Genomic DNA, 24,277 nt, shown 5'->3' with positions numbered 1-24,277 from the left:
GAGTTTATAAGGCTCCTAAACACTGGCTGAAAATGCTATTTATGTTTTAGATGCTTGAAATCCCTTGTAACTATGTATTCAACTGATTGTGGATGTCTTGATGTGGTCTTTGACAGATTAAGTTTGCTGAGGTTACTTTGGATACCTTCCGAATGCTTCAGTGTTTAGAGTGGGAACCTAGTGGGATCTTCTACCAGGTGCGTACAGGGGATTCAGGAATGAATGGATCTTTTGCTGGGCAGACTGGATCAAGTCGCATGAATCCTGCTGAGGATATAACCGATCCAACTTTGCCACCGAATCCACGCAAAGCTATCCTCTATCGGCCTACTGTTACACATTTTCTGGCTGTATGTACTAACAAGTTTCTGTCAAATATGATTTAACTCATTACAGTCTCAATAATATTTCATTAGATGAAAATGTAATCTCTTTGCCATCTGTGCATTTTGGGTTGCCTTTGACATGATTATGAAGCCACATCAATATGATCAATATCATATCTTTCCTAATTGCTTAGGACATACATGGATTTGCTCATATTGCATTGAAATCAAAGGATAGAAACTTTACATTGTATGGACAGTATTGACTCATCTCTCAGATAGTATTAAATATTGTTTCTGCTTATAAGTTTTTCATATTCAGATGATTTAATTTTATAAAGAAAGTTCTTGCATTTGTTAATGCTATTTTGGATTTTGTTCTGCGTGGAAGTGTCTTTGGAGTGTTTAACTTTAATCCCTGACAGATCAATAGACATGCATCAAAGGACATCCTAAGGCATGGTATTCTCCTTCCATGAGTATGTGCTATTCCTAAGCTATCTGCAACCATTTCTAAATGATCTGGCAAGTGGTTGCTTTATTGGAAACGTCACTCAAGCTTTGCAGGAACCTTGTGGGCCTATTGTCAGACTATTTAACAATGATTAAGTACATATTCTTTCTTGGAGGCCTGGCTGGAATATTTTTATATTTTTAAGCTGAAGGGTAGGTGCTTCTTAGAGTCTTTGCTTTTGAGCCAAGATGCCAAAAACATTTAGTTTTGCTTTCAGATTTGGTATTGGAGACTTTTGACTCATCAATGTCTATTTGTAAGGATAACCCGAAATAAGGGAGATTACAAATGCCTATTGTGGGGAGCTATGTTTTTTCTGTCGAATATATGGTTGCCACAATTGATTTATCCTTTAAAAGCTATAAGACTTAGTATGGATTTTATTTGGTTGCTAACACTACTTCCCCTCAAGTGTTTTGGAAGAAACAGTAAACTACTAAATTGAGAATCAAATATTGCTGATAAGCATATTTTTTTTTTAAGGGCCAGAACTCAAATTTCAAAACAGATAGCTTTTTAAAATAATCTTAATTAGCATCAGATAAATTTATTTATTTTTACCTTGAAATTTACCCAAATTTCAATGGATAAGTTTTTATCCATTTGCTGAAAGCTTCCGATCATATTTAAGAAGTCAATTGTGGACTTCTTTGATTGTCATCCAATTCTTCTTCTATATTTAATAGCTTCATTCAGTCAAGATCTTGTATTGACAATAAATTTTTGTTTACAATGTGGCAGTTTCTGCTTTTCTAGTGTTTTCCCAGCTAACTGCATATAAAGGTTTCATTAAGATATGCTATTCTTGGTTTCTGTGTTGTTGAATTGGCTGGAAAATTGGCTGTTTCCAGGTATGAGTCATACCAGAATCAGTTACGGCTTGGAATTGACTGTCGTTTCTCAGTGTTTAGTTTGTAGCAGTCAGAATCATTTGGAAATGTTGCAAAGTGAACCCAGGCGATTCTGAGGTTCACATGGTGAATCCAGAACGCTGCCAAAAGTCGAGGGTTTTCTATGCATTTTTTGTTCACTCTTTGATCATGCATTTTTCAACAACCATCGCCAAACACTATATCTGCAAATTTTTCAAGGCATATTCACCTATTTTGTGTTGCAGGAAATGCTTCCAAGGTGGAATATACAGTTGTGGGTGATCGGTCTGTCCCCTGCTTGAGATCTGCCAAAGTGCAGGGAAAGGTGATTTCACTCACACCAAGGTGGGGTGAAATAAAAGGGCAGATCATTAGTCATCTTTTCACTTCAGAAACAATTTCATCTAGATGCAACTGACATGATTTGGGATAATAAAGAAGATCATTGCTAATTTTCCTGGGATATGTAAAAAGAGTGGGGTCCTATTTGAAAGCTCTTAGGTGTCAAAAAACCATATATATATATATATATATTTGGTCTTTGTGAGTCTTGCTGTGAATATAATTGCAAGGATAAAGTAAAAATGAAAACATTTAAAGCATTACAACACCCTTTATATTACGATGCCATTCATACAACTTTCCTTTATTGTGTTTATAGTAATATTGGCTCTATATATATTATTATATATGTTGTAGTTTAGCTTTCTGTATAGATATTTATAATTTATACATATGACAACATTTTAGTTTTATATATAGATATTAGGCATCTTAAATACATTAGTACATTATATTTAATTTTTTTAATATTTATGGTGATTTTTTTTATCATAGGCATGATATGTGGTTTTTGTAGTCAGTGTATGATAACTATTATCATGTTTCAATTAGTTATAACAGTTGGTTAGTCAACAGTTGTGTTCTTGGCAACTGTCGGGTCCTCTAAATAGATTGTATCATCAAGGAAATAGAGATGATCTTGTCCAATCCATTTTGATCCTTGGCAGGCCACTTTTGGTCTACTTCTATAATAACTTCATGTGCGAATAAAGATATTCTTTTATTCCTTTGGCTTGTATGCATTGTTACTTATATCATTAATTCAAGTATTAGTTTTATCAGATTGAGCAGTAAATGTTTGTGTTGTTGCCTTAAAAGAAATTGGGTCCAATATAGGAGATTCATGCCCTCAGACCCCAATAGAGGGAAGAGACCGTGTGGTAAGGGTTGAGAGATTAGATGATCTCTAACATTGGTAGAACAAAGAGAATGCAGAAGAAGACTAAGGGATCATCGAAGTTAAAGCATGAAGCCTAAGGCCATTGCAAAGTAGAAGTAAGAGTTGGAGTGTGAGTAGGAGTTTTAGTTAGGAGAGACAACACATTTCCATTTCAAATAATTACACAAAGGTAGAGTGGGAGGAGATAGCAAGGTACCTTCCATTACTAGATGAAGCTTTTATTGCTCCCTTAGATAAAGTTGAAAAGTCAAGACAACCTTCTTTGGACAAGGGAAGTTGGGAGATAGAGTCAGATTCCTTCATGAAGTATATGAGAGTAACCTTTGGGGCATTGAAAGGTTGTCAATCGAAAAAGTAGTAGTTGAGTGAAGAGTTTATTAAAGAAAAGATGAAGGCGAAACAAGTGTGTGGAATGTCAAAGTTGTGCGAAGAGTGGAAGATTCCCACATGGCCAAGAGTGCAAGATGAGGAGCGAGTGTCTGAATCAAAACTCCCTAGCAAGCAAGTTCCAGGCACTAGATTTCATTAGAAAAAAACCATGGAGGCCCTAGTGGAGAAAAGGAAAAGTTGCCCAAGTTTATATAGTCAATGGATCAAAGGTTCTCGTCAAGTGTTTTAAGACTTACGAACAATCTGCACAACCAATAGTTAGGATTAAGAGATTAAATGATCTCTAACATTGGTAGAATAAAGAGAATGTAGAAGAAGACTAAGAGATCATTGAAGTCAAAGCATGAAGCCAAAGTCCATTACAAAGTAGAAGTAAGAGTTGGAGTATGAGTAGGAGTTTTAGTTAGGAGAGAACGGATTTCCTTTTCAAATAATCACACAAAGGTAGAGTGGGAGGAGATAGCAAGGTACCTTCCATTACTAAATGAAGCTTGGATTGATCTCTTAGATAAAGTTGAAAAATCAAGACAACCTTCTCTATACAAGGGAAGTTGGGAGACACAATCATATTCCTTCATAGAAACGTACGAGAGTAACCTTTAGGGCATTGAAAGGTTGTCATTTGTCAATTTAAAAAGTAGTTGTTGAGTGAAGGGTTTATTAAAGAAAAGATGAAGACAAAACAAGTGTGTGGAATGTTGAAGCTATGGGAAGATTGGAAGATTCCCACATGGCCGAGAGTGCAAGATGAGGAGCGAGTGTCTGAATCAAAACTCCCCAGCAAGCAAGTTCTAGGCACTATATTTGTATTAGAAAAAAACCATGGAGGCCCTAGTGGAGAAAAGGAAAAGTTGCCCAAGTTTATAGGCAATGGATCAAAGGATACTGACAGGCGTTTTAAGACTTATGAACCAATCTGCACAACAAATGGGCAATATGATAAAGCAATTTGGTTATGGTCATTTCCAACCACCTTGTGAGGTGTAGCAATTGCTTGGTATTTAGAATTTGACCAAGCCTCCCAAAACACACGAGAGAGATTAAAGAAGGCCTTTGAGGAAGGCTTTAAGTTGCTTCAGGATGATTATGAGATAGCAACAAAGATTTACAATACAAGAAAAGATAAGCATTAAAACCTAGGAGCTTATAATTATAGACTTAAATAAGTGCTCGTAAAGTTAGAAAAAGAATCAGCCGATGATCTCAAGAAAAGATGGTTCATCAAAGGTATGATATTGTCATTATAGAAAAAAGATGAAGGTAGTACCATCCTCTTATTTAAAAGCCTATAATTGAACGATGGTCATAGAAAGTGAAGACAAAATGTCCTCCTATGGTGAAAGGAAAATAGAAGAAGATGGAAGTTTGGATGACAACATAAAAACAATACAAGTGCTTCAGATGGACATGCTTTAGATGATGAAAGAATTGAAGGTGGAGAAGGAAACCAACAAAGAAACTAATGAACTATGGTTTACTGAGTGCAAAAGTAAAGGTCACACCAAAGGTAGTTGTCCTACAAAAATGTTTTGTGAGATTTGCTAAGTTATGGATCATTCAATAAAAGAATACCCACATAATTTGAAGTTTAGGAGTATACAAGTACTCTATACATAGGGAGAGCAGTTCACTCCATCAAAGCCACTTAATGGATCTTCAAGTAGTTTTGAAAATCAAAGAGGAGGTCGAAGTCAACTATATTATGACTCCAAAGGATGTTCGACCATACAATGGCAACAATGCAATGAGGGGAGGCTTTGCAAGAGATTGACATAGCAAGCAAGACAAATTGCAGTTATTGTGCAAATGGTGTGGACTTGGAGACTATGAAGATATTAGGTGTTTGAAGCAAAAGGCTAGCATCAACATGATTGATGTTGAAAGGTATAATGAAGTATTAGTCGTTACTCGTACCCAAGCAAAGAGTATTATGTACTCGAACCCATGTACAAAACTAGAAAGACTTCATAAAGAAAGAGTTGAAGTAGAGAGGGCTATGGATAACAAACGATGCCGCTCAAATGCAAATGCATGTATGTCAACAAATCAATTACAATGTAAGAAGAATATTGCAAGGCAAGTATGGTAGCAAATCAATTACAATTTGTGAAAAATATTGTAAGGCAAGTACTTAAAACTATCGTGCCAAATAAAGTAGTGGATTTATTGTTAATTTTAGGATCAGACTGATAACAGTAAACAGAAAATAACAAAAGCAACACACATAACACAGCAGTACCCTGGGAAAACCTCCCTCTTGGAGGTGAAAAACCCAGCAACAAATATCTCAGATTGTATTAGATCAAAACACAGTAGCAGACTTACAATATTCCCTTGCTAGGGCATAACAAAACTAGGGCAAACTTATCTGTCATACAATAATCTGATCAATTATCCTTCAAGGGCAGATTGCTGTCACTGTGAATTAATTCAGCAGCCCAGAATGAAGGTGATCACTGATCTAAATGAAGTTCGCCAATCTGAATACAAGTTCGCTGTCCTTGTCTGATGAATTTGCTGCACTTTGATCAGTCTGCCAGCCTTAGATAATTCGCCAATAAGGAGATAGTTCCCAGGTCTAGGATGATTGACATGCAGAAGTAAATCACTGATTGCAGAGATAGGTAATTCGCTGATGGTTTATTGATTGTAGAATGATCACAAATCATCTTGTATATATATGAATTAATGCCTCCAATAGATCAAAGTCGGCCTTGTACTTTTGGTGCCAAGAATAGGATCGGACCTTTAATTACAAGTTACATATAGGTCAGCCCTAATTACAAGTTACATATGACGCCCAATTAGTGCCAGACCAATACATGTTGACATGTTACATTATTGCACAAGGGGTTCGCCCATTTAGGGCCAGACCTAATTGCTTTACAAGTTACACAAGTTACATGCTGCCGCCCATGATTACATATTAAATTATATCATCATTATGGCTAAGGCCGACATGCCACTTAGCCATCAAACGTGCTAGGACGACTCCTAGAAGGATCCGACCTAGCTATACATCAACATTTATTACAAAGTATTCTTGAACTCTGAAATGCTATGACTAATATTGTATGAGGGAAGAATGAGGCGGTGTGTTTACTGCTATATTTGATAAATTAAATGGATGAAATAATAATATTGATAATAATGCATTCCAAATACAAGAGTAAAATATATCTTTATTCACACATGAAATTCTTATAGAGAAGAAGACCAGAGATGGTCGGCCAAGGATTACAATTGATTCGACTCTATCCTACTACCTTCCTTGACGTGCACAATATATTTAAAGGACCCGATGGTTGCCAAGAGGAACACAACCGTCAACCAATAGATGCTTATAACTGCCTGAGAGTGAACCCACTTAACACAAACAATTAATACATTGGCACATAACCAATATTATTGAACATAACTATAGGCATTGTATGCGACTATATTCGGAAAGACTGATGATAACTGTGTAGACAATGACTTGGATTGGACAACCTCAACTTGTAGTGTACTTGCCAAATCAAATGGGGGTTTGGGGGCAACACCCTTAGCGGGGTCAATTATAACTAGAGAAAAAATTTGCAATTACAATATGAGAAAAATATTGCAAGGCAAGTATGGTACTAAATCAATTTCAATTTGTGAAAAATATTGTAAGGCAAGTACTTCAAACTATCATGCCAATTAAAGTAGTGGATTTATTACAAAGTATTCTTGAACTTTTAGATGCTATGACTAATATTTTATAAGGGAAGAATGAGACAGTGCATGTTGTGACCCATTTGGAATCTAGAGAGAACGAAGAACCAATAATTGAACCTCTATTGTCAAGCAACTAAGGCTCAAGCAATCAATCCAATGCTATTGATAGTTAACACAACCAAGAAATTAGCATTGGTAAAATATGGAGATCCTTGGAAGCAATCTCACCAGTACAATTGTTGATGGCGAGTCTAGTGTGAATGTACTTTTGGGAGACACTTGGAGAAGTTTGGGTAAGTTGACCTCTTGACCCCCAATTTTTTGATTGGTGCGTGGAGACCAACAAGGTATTAAGGTACTTGAAGTGTTAATGGACTAGTTGGTAATTATTGGAACCCAAGCATTTTTGTTGAATTTTGTGGTCATTATGAAAGAAAGCACATGACACATTGTTGGGTTGAGGTTGGTTGGTAGTAGCCAAAGCCAACAACAATTAGAAAAAGAACACAATCTCCATAGAAAAGGGTCGTAAATATACAATTGATTTAGAAAACTTGTAGTCAATGACAATGCCTATTATTATGTTTTGATAATATTGGTTATTTGACCATGTATTAATTATTTGTCAGCTTTAGGTAGTTATAAGTGTCAATTGGTCGACGATTGTGCTCGTCTTGACAATCCTTGGGTCCTTTAAATTGATTATATGTCATCAAGGAAAGTGTTATGATCTAGTCATATCAATTTTGATCCTTGGTTGGCCATTTTTGATCTTCTTCTACTAATAGTTTCACGTGCAAATAAAAACATATTTTACTCCTATATTTGGTATGCATTGTCATCTCTATTATTAATTCATGTGTTCTTTTTATTAGATAGAGAAGTAAACATTTGGCGCCATTGCCTTAAAAGAAATCTGGTTAAATTTGAGCAATTCATATGCACCTACTTCCTAATAAAGAAAAGAAGAGGCCACAAGGTGGTTAAGACCATGAGATCATATGATCTTTAAGGATCATTGGGTATAGGGAATGAAGGAGAACATTATGAGAAACACAAGTTAGAGCTCTTCCTGAGAATGTAGGCAAGCTGAAAAAGGCAAGTCAACCTTCTATAGACAAGGGAAGTTGGGAGATGAAGTCATGTTCCTTCACAAAATTATATGAGTGTAGCCTTTGAGGTAGTGAGAGGTTGTCAATTGAAGAGAAGCTGAGCCAAGGGTGTATAAAAGAAAATTTGAAGGCAAAACAAGTGCATGAATCCTACATGACTGAGAGTGCAAAAGAAGCAGTGAAACATTCGAATCAAACTCCCTAGCAAGTAGGGTCTAGGTGCTAGGTTTGCATTTGAATCATCAAATAAGAGAAAGTGAAGAAAGAAACCAACTAGGAAACTAACGAACTATGGTGTACTAAGTGCAAAACTAAGGGGCACACAAAAAGTAACTAACCTAAAAAAATGTTTTTTGAGATTTGCCAGGTTATGGGTCATTCAATAAAAGAGTGCCCATATAACTTGAAGAGTAGGGGTACACAAGTATTCTCTACATAGGGAGAGCAGTCCACTCCATCAAAGCCATAGAATGCATCTCCAGGTGGTTATCGAAATCAAAGAGGGTGAAATCAAATACTGTATGATGCCAAAAGACATCCAATCGTAGAATGTTGATAATGTAGTGAATGGGGACACTTTGCAAGAGATTGCTAGAACAAGCACAACAAAGTGCAATTATTGTGCAAATGGTGTGGACTTGGAGACCACAAAGACATTGGATGCTTCGAGCAAAAGGCTAGCATCAACCTAATTGATGTTGACAGGCAAAATGAAGTATTGGCCATTACTTGTTCCTAGGCAAAGAATGCTATGTACTCAAACCTATGTTTAGAAAAAGAAAGGCTTCATGAAACAAGGGCTGAAGTGGAGAATGCTATGGGTAATGAATGCCGCCACTCAAATGCAAACACAAGTACGATAACAAATCAATTACAATCCAAGAAAAATATTTCAAGCAAGTACTTTAAATTACTATACCAGATAAAGTAGTGGATTTATTACAAAGTATTTTTGAACTTTGAGACACTATTGTATCAAGGGAGAATGAGATGGTGCATGCTATGACCCAATTGGATTCTAGTGACAATGAAGATCGAATAACCGAACCTCTGTTATCAGGCGACCAAGTGATGGATCCAACGTTACTAACATTTAACATGACAAAGAAACCAACAATGGTGAATATAGAGATCTGTGGAATGAAACTCACTGATACGATTGTTGACGATGGGTCTGGTGTGAATGTACTTTTGGAAGGCACTTGGAGAAGTCTCATCAAGTTGACCATTTGGCCCCCAACTTTTCCGTTGGTGGGTATAGATCAACAAGGTATTAAGGTACTTTGAGTTTTAATGGGACAAAAGATAATTATTGGAACCCAAGCATTTTTGTGGAACTTTGTAGTCATTTCATTAAGGAAAAAACCATACATTGCATTGTTGGGTTGGGGTTGGCTAGTAGTAGCCAAAGCTGATCATAATTGGAAAATGAATACAATCTCCATTGAAAACAAGGGTTGGAAGTATGAAATTGATTTTAAAGACTCAAGCATTGGTGAGGAAGTAGCTTCCTTGGATTCGTCAATTTCAGATTATTGAGAAGAACAAAGGAAGAATCAAGGTTTGATGGAACCAAATGATGAAGGAATTATGAAGTTATAGTCATGTTTAGAGGATGAAATGAATTCTCTTTGTAGCCTATTTCATTAACTAATGGAGGACTACGAAGTATTTATGTCAAATTGTGTTTTATCGAACCTATTGAGATCAATGAAGATGAATGAGGATTATGTGATGATTGTTGAAATGTTGTCATTGATGTCAAAGGAGTTAGATGTTGTCTTTGATGTCAAAGGAGTAATCACTGATGTTATCTGACAAAGTAACAAGACTTGTGAAACAACTAAAGGATAATATTAACTAGCAAGGATAGAGATGCCAAGATGGTAAGATGATAGAGAATGTATTGAAGATGTTATGAATAGAATATTCCTGTGAATGGTAAAGATCATGAAGGATAAAAGACATTGAACAAGTTGAAATAGAGATTATAAGAAGTGTGTACATAAGGAGTGTTCACGGGATGAAACTATAAAGCTCACAACCAAATCCTTAAAGTTATGGAGAGTAAAGAAAACAACATAGCGATTGTTGTGATGACACAAGGCAAGGGTTTGTGACAACTTGAGGAATCAGAAGTTAAGGCAATTTTGTTTGACAAAGCCGACTTTATTCAATGAAGGAATATCAACTTTATAAGCATCAAGGAAATAAATGATCAAAGAAAAGAAACAAACAGCAATTATGAATCTATGATCTATATTCAAATTCCTATTTTTTGAAGAAACAATCCCTCATGGATGATTGAAAAGGGTGATTAATATTGTCGTTGATGTTGTAATATTCAGAGTTTTTTGCATGTGATCAGTATTGGTGTGATTCTATTGCATATGAATAGTCTTGTGAAGTTGACATGCCAGGCTGTCTTTCACATCATCAAAGACATCAGTGTTGAGACTATGGCAATGAAACAGAAGAAGCATATAGCATCACAAGTGATGCGCAATCAAGGGATAATTCTTGTGTTATTTGGTAGTAATAAATGAAAATGCATTTCCTGAGATAAAAGAATTAAATAGTAAAGGTAGCAATCTTATAATGATTTGTAATATTGGTAACAGCAATTCATATTAAGGAGAAAGCTCAATAGAAGAGTGCAGCGATTGAAGTAAGCAGTGAGCAGGACTCAAGTATGCAGTCACAAGTATAAGCAGCAATTTGATGTGGGAAAGACCAATTATGGATTACTATGAAAAGCATGAGAAAGTAGTTAACCAAAACTCAGTTCCTGTGAAGACAACCAATGTACGAGCAGAAAGATTTATGTTTGCGATGAAGATTAGAAACATTTGTCAAAGAAAATTATTAATACAACATGCAGCACGTGTCTGAAGGGATACTAATAACAGAAGGAAATAAACAAAACAAATCGACTAATCAAGTCAATTATATAACTAAAAAAGCCGACTACAGCAAAGTAAATAATCGATTAAGGATTATTCAATGTAATGATTTCCCTTATGAGGCAATTCGATAATATGGCTGCGATGAAGGAAAGGCAATTTTTTTTCGATGAAAAGACAGCATTTCTTCAGAACAACGAGTAAGCTTAAGAAGATATCAATTACATAGAGTAAACGACATATATATTAAAAGATTAATAAATATTATCCTTTGTGAGAAGGTGTGATTTGCATTGACAATTAATTCTCAAAAGATATGACTTGTTTGAAGTATTGTGACTATTTGAAAAGAGATATCTCTAAGGGAATGTGAATATATATAAAAGGGATGTGAATTAGATGAGAGATGTTTGTGTGTGTGTGGAGTGAAAGTAAAAGAAGATAGATCAAGGGCATACACCAAGAGTGAATGTTATATAAAGAAGATTATTTCAGAGGTATATAAGGAGTTCATAAGCAGATTGTGTAGAGGAGACTGATTTCTTTGTAGCGGATTTTTGATCAGACTTATAACAGTTCCAAAAGTGGTATAAATAACTCCATTGTCTAGAGAACCTTGTGGTCATTTCGCAGCAGATTTGAAGAAGCAAATTTGAATGAGGGGTTGGTGCCTCTATTGGGTTGATACCTACAAATTTGTAAAAGAAGTTTTCTATATGTAAAGAAGCTATTTTACCGTGGTTTTCTCCCGTAAGGGCTTCCATGTATATATCTCGTGTTCAATTTGTGATGCATAATATTAGATTCATGTGAATGTTAATATGCAATGAACATGTTTTGCAATAAAGTTATATGCTTATAATATTAAGTGGAAAAAACTAAAAAGTTTGTTGTTTAACTTGGAGCATATAGATATTGGTCAAGTCAAATCAATTTCGCAAGAAAATTATAGAAAAAGAAAAAGAAAATTAGAAAGTAAGGAAAGACTAGAACAAAAGGGAGAAAGTATTTAGCATTTGAGGGAGAAATAAATAAAAGGCCCGATTACATAAAATGCATGACTACAAGGTCTGATTACATCAAAGGCCCGAGTACATTAAAAATCTTGATTACAAAGCCTGACTACAAGAAAAGGTCCAACTATATGGTTGGCCTACAAAGCACATTACACAAACAACAAACCTTTACACTGTACAACCAACTAAAACTCCTATCGTGTGATGATTTAAGGTAGCAAAAATTTCTATCATGCAATGGTTCTTTTATTTCTCCTACATTGTATGACAAACAATTCTTCATATTGTACAAGGTCTCTCACATAGTATGAGATAATGGGGTACAATTTTATTTGATAAATGAAGTATGGCATAATTCAATGAATAGCATACGGCATCCTTTGAGGAATGGTGTACAACTGAGATTTAAGTGCATCATATGACAAGGAGAAGGGAGTGATTTGTAAATTGTATGATAACCTCACCATCTTCACATTGTACGATCCTTTCTGGTTTCCTTCATGTTTTATTTTCTTGCAATCATACAACTCCTAATAGTGTCTTGTGTCATTTGGCCCAACACTTCCCACATTCTACATTTCAATGCCCTTCCACTCATAAGGCATACCTTGTCCTCTATTATACAACTTGATTGTATGATCCTTCAGTTGCCCTAGCAAAAGTCTATTGTCAGAAGCCATTTTGAATGAGAGTCTATGCTTGGGAGTTTTCAATGTGCAATCAAATGAGGTCTCTTGGTTCGTTAGGCCAAAGCATTATTCACATATTGGCATACATTGGTTAGACACTCCAAAATCTCCTTTTTTTCCTTCATTAGCATTGGTTTTTGCCTCTTAAAAAATGATGAAAATGATTTGTGCCATGAAGATCTGTGTGGTTTTGAAGGTCCTAATTTGGGTTGCCTCTTGACCCTAGTAGGCACACTACCCCCAGACCCCTCGCAGGTGTTGCCCCCAAATCCCCACAATGGGCATTGCCCCTTGACCCTGTTGGGGGCATTGACCCTAGTACTCTTGAAGTTTGAGTTTGCAAAGTACACTTCCAAGTTCATCTACAAGTCTTCATCTACAATCATCAGTTTGGAAAGTCTTATCTAATGTTATTTGATGTTTACTTGTCATTTGGAAGACAACTTTTTATTTTGCGGGGGATGATGTAGTCAGTGTACAATACCTATTATTATGTTTTGATACTATTGGCTAGCCAACTATGTATAATTGTTTGTTAGCTTTGATAGTTATAAGCGTTGGTTGGTCGATGGTTGTGTTCCTCTTGGCAACCGACTGGTCCTTTAAATACATTGTGTATTATCAAGGAAATTGGTATTATCTAGTCTGTCATGCCCTGTCATGCACGCGCACACACACACACACAGGCTGCCAGATTATACCATCCTAATTGGTGATTTATCTTAAGGATATTGTAGTATCCATCATGACCTGCCATAGTCTTTCAAAAAGCAGTAATTGGTAAATAATCAACCCAGCAAAAGAGATGACAGTTAGGTCTTAAACATGAATAATGATTCTTCAAGAAAGGCTGCATATCTTTCAAAGTAGTACTAAGAAGGCAACAATTAGTATGGTAGCGAGTTGCATAAAGGGATGGGACATGTCACTTGAGGAAGATGTATCCTTTATGAAGAACCATGACCCCTCATCCCTTCATGAGGAATATAAAAAAGAGTGGGTTCATTGATGTTGAAAATCAGGCAGAGAGTGGAAAATAAGCAATGGGTAAACGCCAGAAATTGGAATGCATATAACTTGCATATAGGAGAAAAATTAGAAATATAAGGAAGAAATCTAATGAGATCAGATATGGAGAACATTGTCTTATTAATAAGACTTCACAATTTTCTACGATCAAGCAATCATTTCAAAGGAAAGCCAATTGATCAAGGATAGATCTGATATAAATGAATCAGATTCAAGCATACAGCCATTGTGCATTATACAAGTGATTGGTATGAAGTCTAAATGTTTTATACAATCAATCTTCCTATATGTATTCATAAACATTGATTATAATAAGAGTAATACTTATATTATATTTCTTCAAATAAATAGATCATATATGTATATATATTTGTCCCATAATCAACCAGATGTAAAGTTGGAGGAAATAAGCTAGGGAGATGCGGTTTACCGGCTTCCCTGAATTAAGTAGACCACCCCAAGGGATGGAGCTGGTCATAGTTGGACATTCCTGCTGCTTGTGCGCTGAGGGGTGAGTTGTCATAGTTGGATGCTGCACGCTGTCGGGCTTAGTTGGGATGGGTAGTTTATTGGCGCCCTGTCGAGTTTTCCTACTAGACTGAACTATGATTGACTATGGGGTAGTTAGATAATTATAATGTTTAACATTCCATATAATATAATTGCTCACTGATTTACGTATTTTTTCATTATTTCTTAGGTTGTTAATGATTAAATGAATTTACTTTAATATGTTATCATTAAGAATGAATTACATTGTTGGAATTGTTAATTTTGGGAACAAGTAGGTTAATCCCAATTTGGGGACATTACATAGTCTAATTGACTTTGATCCTTGGTTGGCCATCTCTGGTCTTCTTCTGTAATAATGTTATGTGCAAATAAGGATATTGTTTACTCCTGTATTTGGTATGCATTGTCATCTCTACTATTAATTAAACAAAACCAAACAGTAAGCAAGGAAGCAACTTCCTCAAATTCATCAAATTTGTACTTCAAAGAAGAATGGAAGGAGAAGTAGGATCATGGTCTGGTGGAACCGAACAATGAAGGATTTTGGAATTATAGTCATGTTTGGAGGATGAAACAAATTCTCCTTGTTGCTTTTGCAGCTTGTTTTACTAGCAAATGGAGGACTATGATGTATTTTCATCAAACTGTAATTTTATTAAAACTAGAGAGATCAGCGAAGAGCAGTCGATGAAAAATGACTTTGACAAGTTGGAGAGTTCATGTGTGCTGGGCATGGTACAAGGTTTGCAAAAGACAACATTTCTAGCTTTAATTGAGGCAACTAATTTTATTGAAGATTGCAAAAATAATGAAGGCATGTCTCAATGTAGTAATATTAAAATATTTGCTTTGGAGCTTTGTCAAGTCAAATCAATTTAAATTGAGAAAAAAGAAGAAATATTTAACAGATTGGATAGAAAAAGAAAAAATGAGGTGGGCCCCCAAAAAAAATGATGGAAAAGAAATCAAATAAGGGAAAAATTAAAAGGAGACAAGAAATTTAAAAATTTAAATATTCCAACCGTACAATTCTTTATTTCAATTTTGGAAAAATTTACAACGCAGAAAATTCATAAATTTTCCGTCATATAGTCAAAGAATTCAATCTATTTCTCAATCATATGGTACAAAGTAATAATAAACTATCTTTCTTGCCATGCAACCTTTATTTATTTTCTGCACTACCGTATGGCCAATTGAATATGATAAAAATTATAATCTTTAACCAAGTACAACAGGCACAATATCGTACGGTTTATCACTCTATGCTCTAATTATGTGACAGCTATAAGAAATTTTATATCGTGTAAGACTTATTCAATATTTTCTTATTTTACATCTACATTTACCATTTATGCCATACAAGAGGTGGGTTGTATTAATTTTTTGGTATGGACATTTTGGACTCTTGATGAAACATGGCTTGTTCATATTCTTCATAATGTTGTATGATTACCTCAAGAAAATAGTACTACTGAGATAAACCTTCGTTCCATAAATTTTTATGTACATTTTGTGTCTTCTATTGCAACATTAGGTAGCTCTTCTATTGCAACTCTACAACACTTAATTATTAGTTTTTCCTGAGCCTAGACTACTGAAAATAATAAAGTCAGTGAATTGGGAGAATGCACTTCCGAGGTTTTAGGGAGTACTGTAACAGATTTTCCTGATTGCATAATTTGTAGTGTTTATAGTACCACCTGGCTCGATAATGGATTGGGTGAAGAAATTTTGGACTTCAGTGTTGTTGTGACCATTTCACACATCACCCCATTAAAATGGGGACCTCCTTTTTTCGCTTTTGTTTTGCCTGTTCTTCTCTCTGCTTTTAGGGTTTTGGGTGAGTGAGTGGTCTGTCTGGGCTAAGGCTAAACCTTAGGGGTTTCTTTTGGATGTTTTTCAAGTTGAGTCTAGTCAAATTTTGAAAGTTATTAAGCGTCCTCCCGAGGATTGAGATTATTGAAATAATGTAAGTCTGTCAGGAAAGTCAGATAGGTCCCAGGTTAGGTCTAATCAGGGTTTTTGAGGTAAAATCCAAATTTTGTCTAAGTGTTAGCATTTTGAAGGTAAAATTGTGTATTTTTGCCTAGGTAAATCTTGATCAAATTTCGAAGGCAAGATGATGCCTGAAACAGAGAAATCGCCCCTGTCCTTCACTGGAGGTCCAGGGCGAAATACGTTCTAAGTGCAATTTCTTGTTTTTGACAGGCGTGCTAACTGATTCCTGGCCTTGAAGATGACCTAACTCTGCCTCGTGAAATGTTTGGAGACTTAAATTTTGAATGGATTAGCCAGAAAGGACAAAATCGCTCCTGTCCCTCACTCAGGGACCAGGGCGAAAATGTTATTTTATGCATATTTGTCACTGACTTTTCTATTTTGTTTTGTGCAGGGTCTCCAGGAAAGAGAATTGGACGTGACTTGATGTTTTTGAAGATTTTGAAGGCATGAAAATAATGAATTTTGAAGGATTAAGAGAAATTCGCTCCTGTCCCTCTCCAAGGGACCAGGGCGAAAGGACTTAGCAGAGGCATTCCTGACCTTGTTTGGTCAAATTGAAACATCAAAGGCATGGTGGATGGCGAAATGAACGTAATAAAGCATCTAGACTTGATTAAAAACAATGAAATGATGAAGTTTTTGCCTAGAAGGTCAAAGGCGCTCCTGTCCCTCTCCAAGGGACCAAGGCGAAATTCTTTATATGCACAATTTTAGACCTTTCTTGGACATTAACTCTTATTCATAGCGTCAAGTAAGATGAAATCTTCCCTAGCAAAGGAATTTCGAGATAAAAAAGGAGACAATTTGATCATGGTGACAAAGTTCGCTCCTGTCCCTCACTGAAGGACCGGAGCTTGATTGTCAAATTTGCATTGTTCTTGCAGGATCAGGACAATTTTATGATTGAAAGAGATCAAGGAGGGCATGTTTTGTCCATTGAATATAATTTGAGTGGTCCACAAAGGAGGAAATCAACCCAAGTGATAAAAGGCGCTCCTGTCCCTCACTGAAGGACCATGGCGTTTTTTCAAGATTGTCCTCTTTGTTTGAGATTTTGAGGCAAAACCTGATTTGGATGGGAGGAAAAATGATGTTTTATGCCTTAGATGCGACTGAAGGTTTAAAGAACAAGGAAATATACCTAGAAGGCAAAGGGCGCTCCTGTCCCTCTCCAAAGGTCCAGAGCGATTTTCTAAAAGTGCAAATTTCTTGCAAAAGACAAGGCAAGTTTGTGATTGAAATGAATGGAAGAAGACATGTTTAGCTCGTTGAAGATAATTTGGAAGGCTAGCAAAGGACAGACAAGCTTGAATTTACAAAATCGCTCTTGTCCCTCTCCAAGGGACCAGGGCGAAAAACATGTTATCTAGCTCTTCTCTCCAAGTTTGGACAAATCTAGGCCAAGGCGCAAGTTTGAAAGGATGTTTGAAAGGCTTCGAGGTGGAATTGAGATGCAAGATTTGCAAATTTTGATGACAATTGGCAAAAGCGCTCCTGTCCCTCTCCAAGGGACCAGGGCGAAATCTCCAAATATGCCCATTTACCTTGCATTTTGAAATGATATTTTTGTTACCAAGACTCAAGAAGTAGTGAAATGTGATATTCTACGCCTAGAGAGTAATTTGAAGATTAATGTGATCATGAATTTGTGCAATAGACTCAAAAGTGCTCCTGTCCCTCACTGAAGGACCAGGGCTATTTTTTATAAAATCAACAATTTCCCTCCAAGATTACGCTAAGGAAAAATTGTGCGAAGATGGGAAAAGTCTTCTAAAGCATGGTGAACAAAGATTTACCTCCAAAAACTTGACAATCCTAGGCCAAAAGCAAAAGTCGCTCCTGTCCTTCACTGGAGGACCAGGGCGAAAATCTTTGGAAAATCAATTTTGCCTTGCAAAAACGAGTTAGGCATGCATGAAATGGATGAAAGGGATCATTACTTACCCCACAACGAGAATTGACAAATTTAAGGATGAAGGATCAAGGACAAAAATGGAAAATCACTCCTGTCCCTCTCCAAGGGTCCAGGGCGAAAAAGTCTTAAAGGCTCTTTCCTCCTAGAGATCAAGTGAATTGAACTCAAGACTCCAATTGAAAATGCCACTTAGATGCCTAGATGAAGTTTTGGCGATTAAAAATGAAGAATACAAGGTTTAAATTGCAAGTTCGCTCCTGTCCTTCTCCAAGGGACCAGAGCGAAGTTATTGGCATTCTTTATTTTTGCCATATCCTAACGTTGATATCCTCTAATTCGCATTAGATGCCAAAATTACCAACTTCGAAGTATTTTAAAAAAAATAAAATTAATTAAGTTGGCATTTAATAAAAGACGCATGGGCATTTAATAAATTGATTTTGAGCCTTAGAAAATCGAATTCCTTTTAGAAAGGCATTTAAAATTAATTTTTATTAAATTAAAATTGAAAATGGAGCGCTTGAGGTATCATTTTTATTATTTTATCAAGTCGGCCTCTCTTTTTTGCAATTTTATTTATTTTTTGGCCTATTTTGCCAAGTCGGCCTAAGAGGGGTAAGGTGGTGAGCGCCCTATATAATAGGGGTGTTTTGATCAAGTTTTATCCATCATTCACTCATCACTTCAAATGCGAATTTGGAGATCAAGAAGAAGGTGCGAAAGCTGGTCTAGTTGGAGCGAAAGCTGGTCTAGTTGGAGCGAATTATCGTAAGTGTTGAAGACTAAAGGTGGTGGAGTTGATGCTTGTGAAGATTAAAGGAGGCGCATTTTGCTAAAGGGAAAGCTTCGATCCACATTTTGCCTAGCAAATTCTCCTATTTTTGCATCATTTCTTAGAGTTAATTCTCAAGAGGGGGTATGGCGAAATTACCTTGACACCATTATTGAAAATTTGAATTTTGCACTTTGTTTTGAAAATTCTAAGTTTGATGTAGCTAATTAGGAAATGATAACTCAAGATTTATCATGAGGTTTCCTAATTAATATCTTTTGAATCTTCCTTACTACTCTTCAAGGTATATTACTCATTATGAAATGTTGTGTAGGTGTCAAGATGGCGACTCCAAAGGCAGGAGCATCTGCTAGTCGTCTAGCTCTCATGAAGGAAGATCAGAGGAATGAGGAATTGGAGACCAAGATCGTGTCCAAGTGGAGCAATATTGGAGATACCAACTTGGGAAACTTCAGTGTCAAGAAGTTTCGAGAGGTCCCTTACATTGGCAAGCCATCACCTGTCGCAAAGAGAATAATTGAAAGTGGCATCATCAAGGCGGCCGGTTTCCCTCCAGCGGTCCAGTGCCATGAGTTGATGATCGAGTGTGCCCGCCATTATGACTCACAATCAAGATCAATCGTATCCAAGGAAGGGAACACTTTGGCTTACCTTTCAGAGGAGGCTATAAGTGAAGCTCTCCATCTCCCAGAACATAAAGATATGATTTACAAAAGCCTAGAAGGAGCCAGGTCAATGTATGAAGATGATCCAGACACTTGCTTGAGCATCATCAATAAGAATTGGTTACTCAAAAGTCGTCCTCGCCTGAGCAAGATTCCCAACACACCACATAGGATCGACTTCCAGGAGGAGTACAGAGATTTGATAACTTTGCTCAATCAAGTTACAGGGGCTCCTCAAGCCTTCTACTTTGAGAAGTGGATGTTCTACTTCATCCAAGTGATAGTTCAAGGGAAAGGAACGATTCATTGGGCTAGAATTATTAGCCATTGCCTGGACGTGCAGTTAAGAAGACTAAAGCCTACCAAGTCATTTCACATGAGCTCATACGTCATATATGCCTTGATCAAGAGCTTTGAATATGCAGGACTACCTCACAGAGGAGTGATTGGAAGAGGACCCGGAGAGGTGAGAGTTTGTGACTCTTATATTCATTTGCATCATCCACCTGGAAGTGACTACAAGTTAGTCAATGATACCTTCACGATGAACATCACTAGGATATTGCAAGGCGGGATTCACAATCGATTATCTCCGGATGCACAAGAGCTTTGTTCAGCTTATGAGCTCTTGGATTGACAAATCCCACACAATAGCCGTTGAATTTACAACAAGAATGATGCAGACAATCCACCGAGCTATCTAGGTCCTTGAGATCGTCCACAACCTGATGATAACGGTAGCCGCTTTCGCTCACACTAGAGAAGTTATCATTCCTGTTCTGCAAGTAATCAGGCAAACACCAAGGAAGATCCTGGCACAGGAAAAGATAATGGATGGAGGAGCTCATAATTTACTCCAGTGGTCAACTCTACTTCAGATGAAGGAGGTTCTTTTCGAGGACATCAGCACCAAATGCAATCAAGTTGAGGGCGTCATCCATCCAATTCAGGACAAGGTGTTTGAAGTGTTGTGTACCATTCTTGGCAGGAGGATCGAAGTTGAGACAGATGTGGACCTTCAAGAGTTGGAAGAAAGAGTCAAGGTTATTTTTTGCAAAGATGAGAATGTCATCACAAATGAGCAACGGGATCTAATGTTCACTACTATGCTCCTGATTGAGAAGATCAAAGAACTCGAACCTGGATGGGAAGCTGCTCTTCTCAAGGCCTTTGATCAGGTTATCCACTTGGAGGAACGAATGAGGAATCTTCCCGAGATTCCTATTGCTGAGATTGAAGGAATTGTGTCCAGATTCGTTGCATATGCTAAGAAAGAGCATTGGAAAGGGAATAAGGTTCTAGAAGAGAGGTTGTTATAAAATGATGTGGCATCTTAATTATCATTGGTCTATGTTCCCTCGATTTTTGTGCCAATTAAATATTTGGCTATGCATTTAATAATGTTCAACTAAAAAGGGAACTTTTGGTAACAAACCCTAATTAGGGTTTAGGTGTCAGAATCTCAGCCATTGATCTTCTTTTGATCTAGGCCGTTCATTGTAATTGAGGATGCTATATATACCCTCACTCATTTTCATTTTGTCATTAGATATTAGAGATAAGCAATTAGAAATTAGAAGATTAGAGCTTTTGGAGAGAAGAAAGTTATTTTGTAGCAAGATTGAGCATTGAAGAAAGGATTTCAAACAATTGTTGTTTATTTTGGCTTTGAGATCAATAAAATATTGAAGTTATGGTGTTTTATTGCAATTCTTGTGGCTATCTTCATGGTTGTTTACTTTCTTGAATCATTCTCAGTCAAAGTAGTGTTTAAGTTTGAAGAACTAAGTGTTAGGCTTGATCTTTGGTGAGATTCATGTTCCAAACCACTAGCTTCTTACTGATTGTAAGGATGCCTTGTGTGGTCAACTGGAGATATCTAGATTGCTTGAACCTTCGATCATTATTGAACTATTGATATGTATCTTCATGGTAGTGTCTATAATTCTTGATGATTTGAAAAATCACTAGTCACCTTAGAAGATCGCATCAATTCCAGTAGAGTTGTAATTCCTTGGCAATACTGAAATTGGTAGAATCTTACCAAGTCTAGCCTACATTGAGTCATTCTTAGGATTAGATTAAAATTCATCTCTTGCAAACCCTACCTTTTGATCTTTTTTGAGAACCTGTTAGTTTTAGGAAGATCCTGTTCTTGCAGTTCGAAAACGTAAGGCCCCTTGAAGAAACATCATTTACAACGACCACTGGTGCTTATCTACACGTAGAGATCCTACAACGAAGAACCTTGAAGTCACCCTGATTGATCCTTTCTCGCGATATCTTCAGCATTCAGAGGCTTTACTCAAGAGAGGATAAGGTACCCTTGGGTATTTTATTCTGTTTGATAGTGTACAAAATACACGTCAACAAGTGTGCAGTCAGATTGGGTTCCTTGATTGGTTGGCCATTAGCATTCTCAGTCTACTGGCATGTGTTTGTGAGGTGTTGATTCTATGTCTACTTTGCCTGTACTTATTTGTTTGCATACAGGTTCTTAGTCTATAGCATTGCCACCAGTTTGACACAGCTTTTTTTTTTGTCGTCTTGAAGATGACTTTTTCTTTCGAGGGATGTGTTGTGTGTTGCACACGTTCCCTGTCGCCGACAGGGTCCTCCTTTCCTTTTTTTGAGCCTTTCGTCTTCGCCCTGTTGAGTTTCGCGCAGAGCCTCTCGCGCCCTTTCGAGCGAGCCCATGTTCAATCCGTAAGACAACATTGTTAGCAAAAGAAGCCAGTGATTCCATTGGGCTAGTCTAGCCCTCAGGCACGAATTCCAAAGGCTTGTTCAAACTTGTGAAGTCGCCTTTAATAGGCGTGTGATGATGAAGCATCCGAGTGTTTAAATTGGCAAATTGGTCCAAAGCACCGAAGTTTCAAACCTCCGAAAATCGCATTATGGAAGAGAAGTAAAGCAAATCGTTCAATAAGGCAAAAAATCGCGATTTTGAGCTTTGCGTGACCCCCCCCCCCCCCGAATTCTCTAGAAATCGCCGGAAAAGGGGCATAAGTGCCACGATGTTTTTTTAAATGCTTGCAATACCACGCGAAAATTTTCAAAAACCCTCATAGCTTCGAAAATCGCATTTTAGGGTAAAAGTGCGAAGTGTTTAAATTGGCAAAACGCCTAAGAGTGCTGGAAATCGCGATTTAGGGTGAATGCAAAAGATGGTTTAAAGTTTTAAATGGTCTTCAAACTCTCCGATTCACCGAAGTTTGCCATTCGCAACCCCTCTTCAGAATCATGTTTCAACTAGATCGCCCAAGGTAAATCGCTTAGTCTAAAACTCAAAATGACAAATTCTTTTCAAGCAACAACCGCAAAAATTTGAATTAGAGAGATAATCGTCAGAATTCAAAATTTGCAGAACTATCCATTCGTTTTTGCACAGCAAATCGGGCAGTTTCTCGCCGTCTGTTTTCACCAGGTAAGTACGCTCTACCTCTCTTGATCGTCTGAAATATTTACAAATTGGACGGATGTCTGTGCAAAAAAAAAAAAAATTGATTAAAATACTTAAATCTTCAAAATTCGTATCTTTTTTCCGATTATTAAAGCGTCATTCTAAGCAATCGAAATTAGAATTTGCTCCTAAGGATCCAGCTAGAAATTGCATTTTCAAACTTAGGAAAATTTTTCGAGCTTTGTCCCTTTTGAAAATTGATCCTGAAAATGCTTAAATATAAGCTTGCAGTTGAAAGCTTCATAAATATTTTGCTTTAAATCAATCAAGCTCTCAGCTAGCAATATCACGCTGTTTCCAATCCAAATTTTGAATTAATCCTTGAATGCTGGCATATTCTCTAACCCACCTTACTTATTTTATATCGCCTCGTAATCCGCGTCCGGCTGTGCAGGATAATTGCCTAAATCGGCGGCGGAGTTATCAAAGACGCTTGCTACAGCCAAGACATCGCGAGCATCTAAGCCAGATATTCCTCGCAAGGTTGAAAGGATGAAGTACCAGTATCAAAGAGGGGGATTGAGGGAGTCAAAAATTCAGTGTCTGGGACAATGTCGGTGATACTGACCTAGGCCATATCGATATCCAAGATTTTAGGAGCCGAGTCTTCTCCCCTAATGCCTACGGCAGGCCTAGGCAGATGATGGAAAGTGGCATCGCCCAAGCGGCGGGATTTCCTCCAGCAGTGCAAAACTATGAGTTGTAGAGGCTGCTCGACATTATCAACCAGGTTCCAGATTGGTGCTCCTTGAGAACATGACCCTCGCTAACTTTACTCCTGAGGCCATTGGCGACGCGTTCGACATTCCCTTCCCGAACAATCCCACGGCCACGACTATAGACGAAGCATAGGGGGCGTATGATATGAATCCTGCCGGATGCAGAACACTGATCAACGAAGAGTGGTACAAGGAGAGAAGGCCTCCTAGCGTCAAAATTGGGAAAAAGACCCCAAGAAGTGACTTTCACAATGAGCATGGGGATATGGTCACATTGCTCAGCAGGGTTATGGGACTTCCTACTTTGAGGAGTGGATGTTTTATTTCACAGAGCAAGTCTTTGCCAGGAAGTCCGAGTTTGACTGGGCCCAGATTATAAGCGACAACATCCACACTCAGCTAATTGAACTCG

The 24,277-nt window shown here is 37.1% G+C and overlaps 1 protein-coding gene across 1 annotated transcript in view; it reads left to right on the top strand.

The window, feature by feature from the left end:
- Positions 1-24,277, top strand: part of LOC131076716 (uncharacterized) — a 48,723-nt gene that overhangs the window by 10,553 nt on the left and 13,893 nt on the right. Inside the window, exon 4 of the mRNA XM_058014021.2 lies at positions 117-350. Within this exon, the coding sequence (XP_057870004.1) occupies positions 117-350 (234 nt within the window). The remainder of the gene's footprint in view (positions 1-116; positions 351-24,277) is intronic.

This window comes from Cryptomeria japonica, chromosome 10 (genome assembly GCF_030272615.1).
Source record: "Cryptomeria japonica chromosome 10, Sugi_1.0, whole genome shotgun sequence".
NCBI classification, from domain to species: domain Eukaryota; kingdom Viridiplantae; phylum Streptophyta; class Pinopsida; order Cupressales; family Cupressaceae; genus Cryptomeria; species Cryptomeria japonica.
This window is presented reverse-complemented; position numbering and strand designations above follow the sequence as displayed.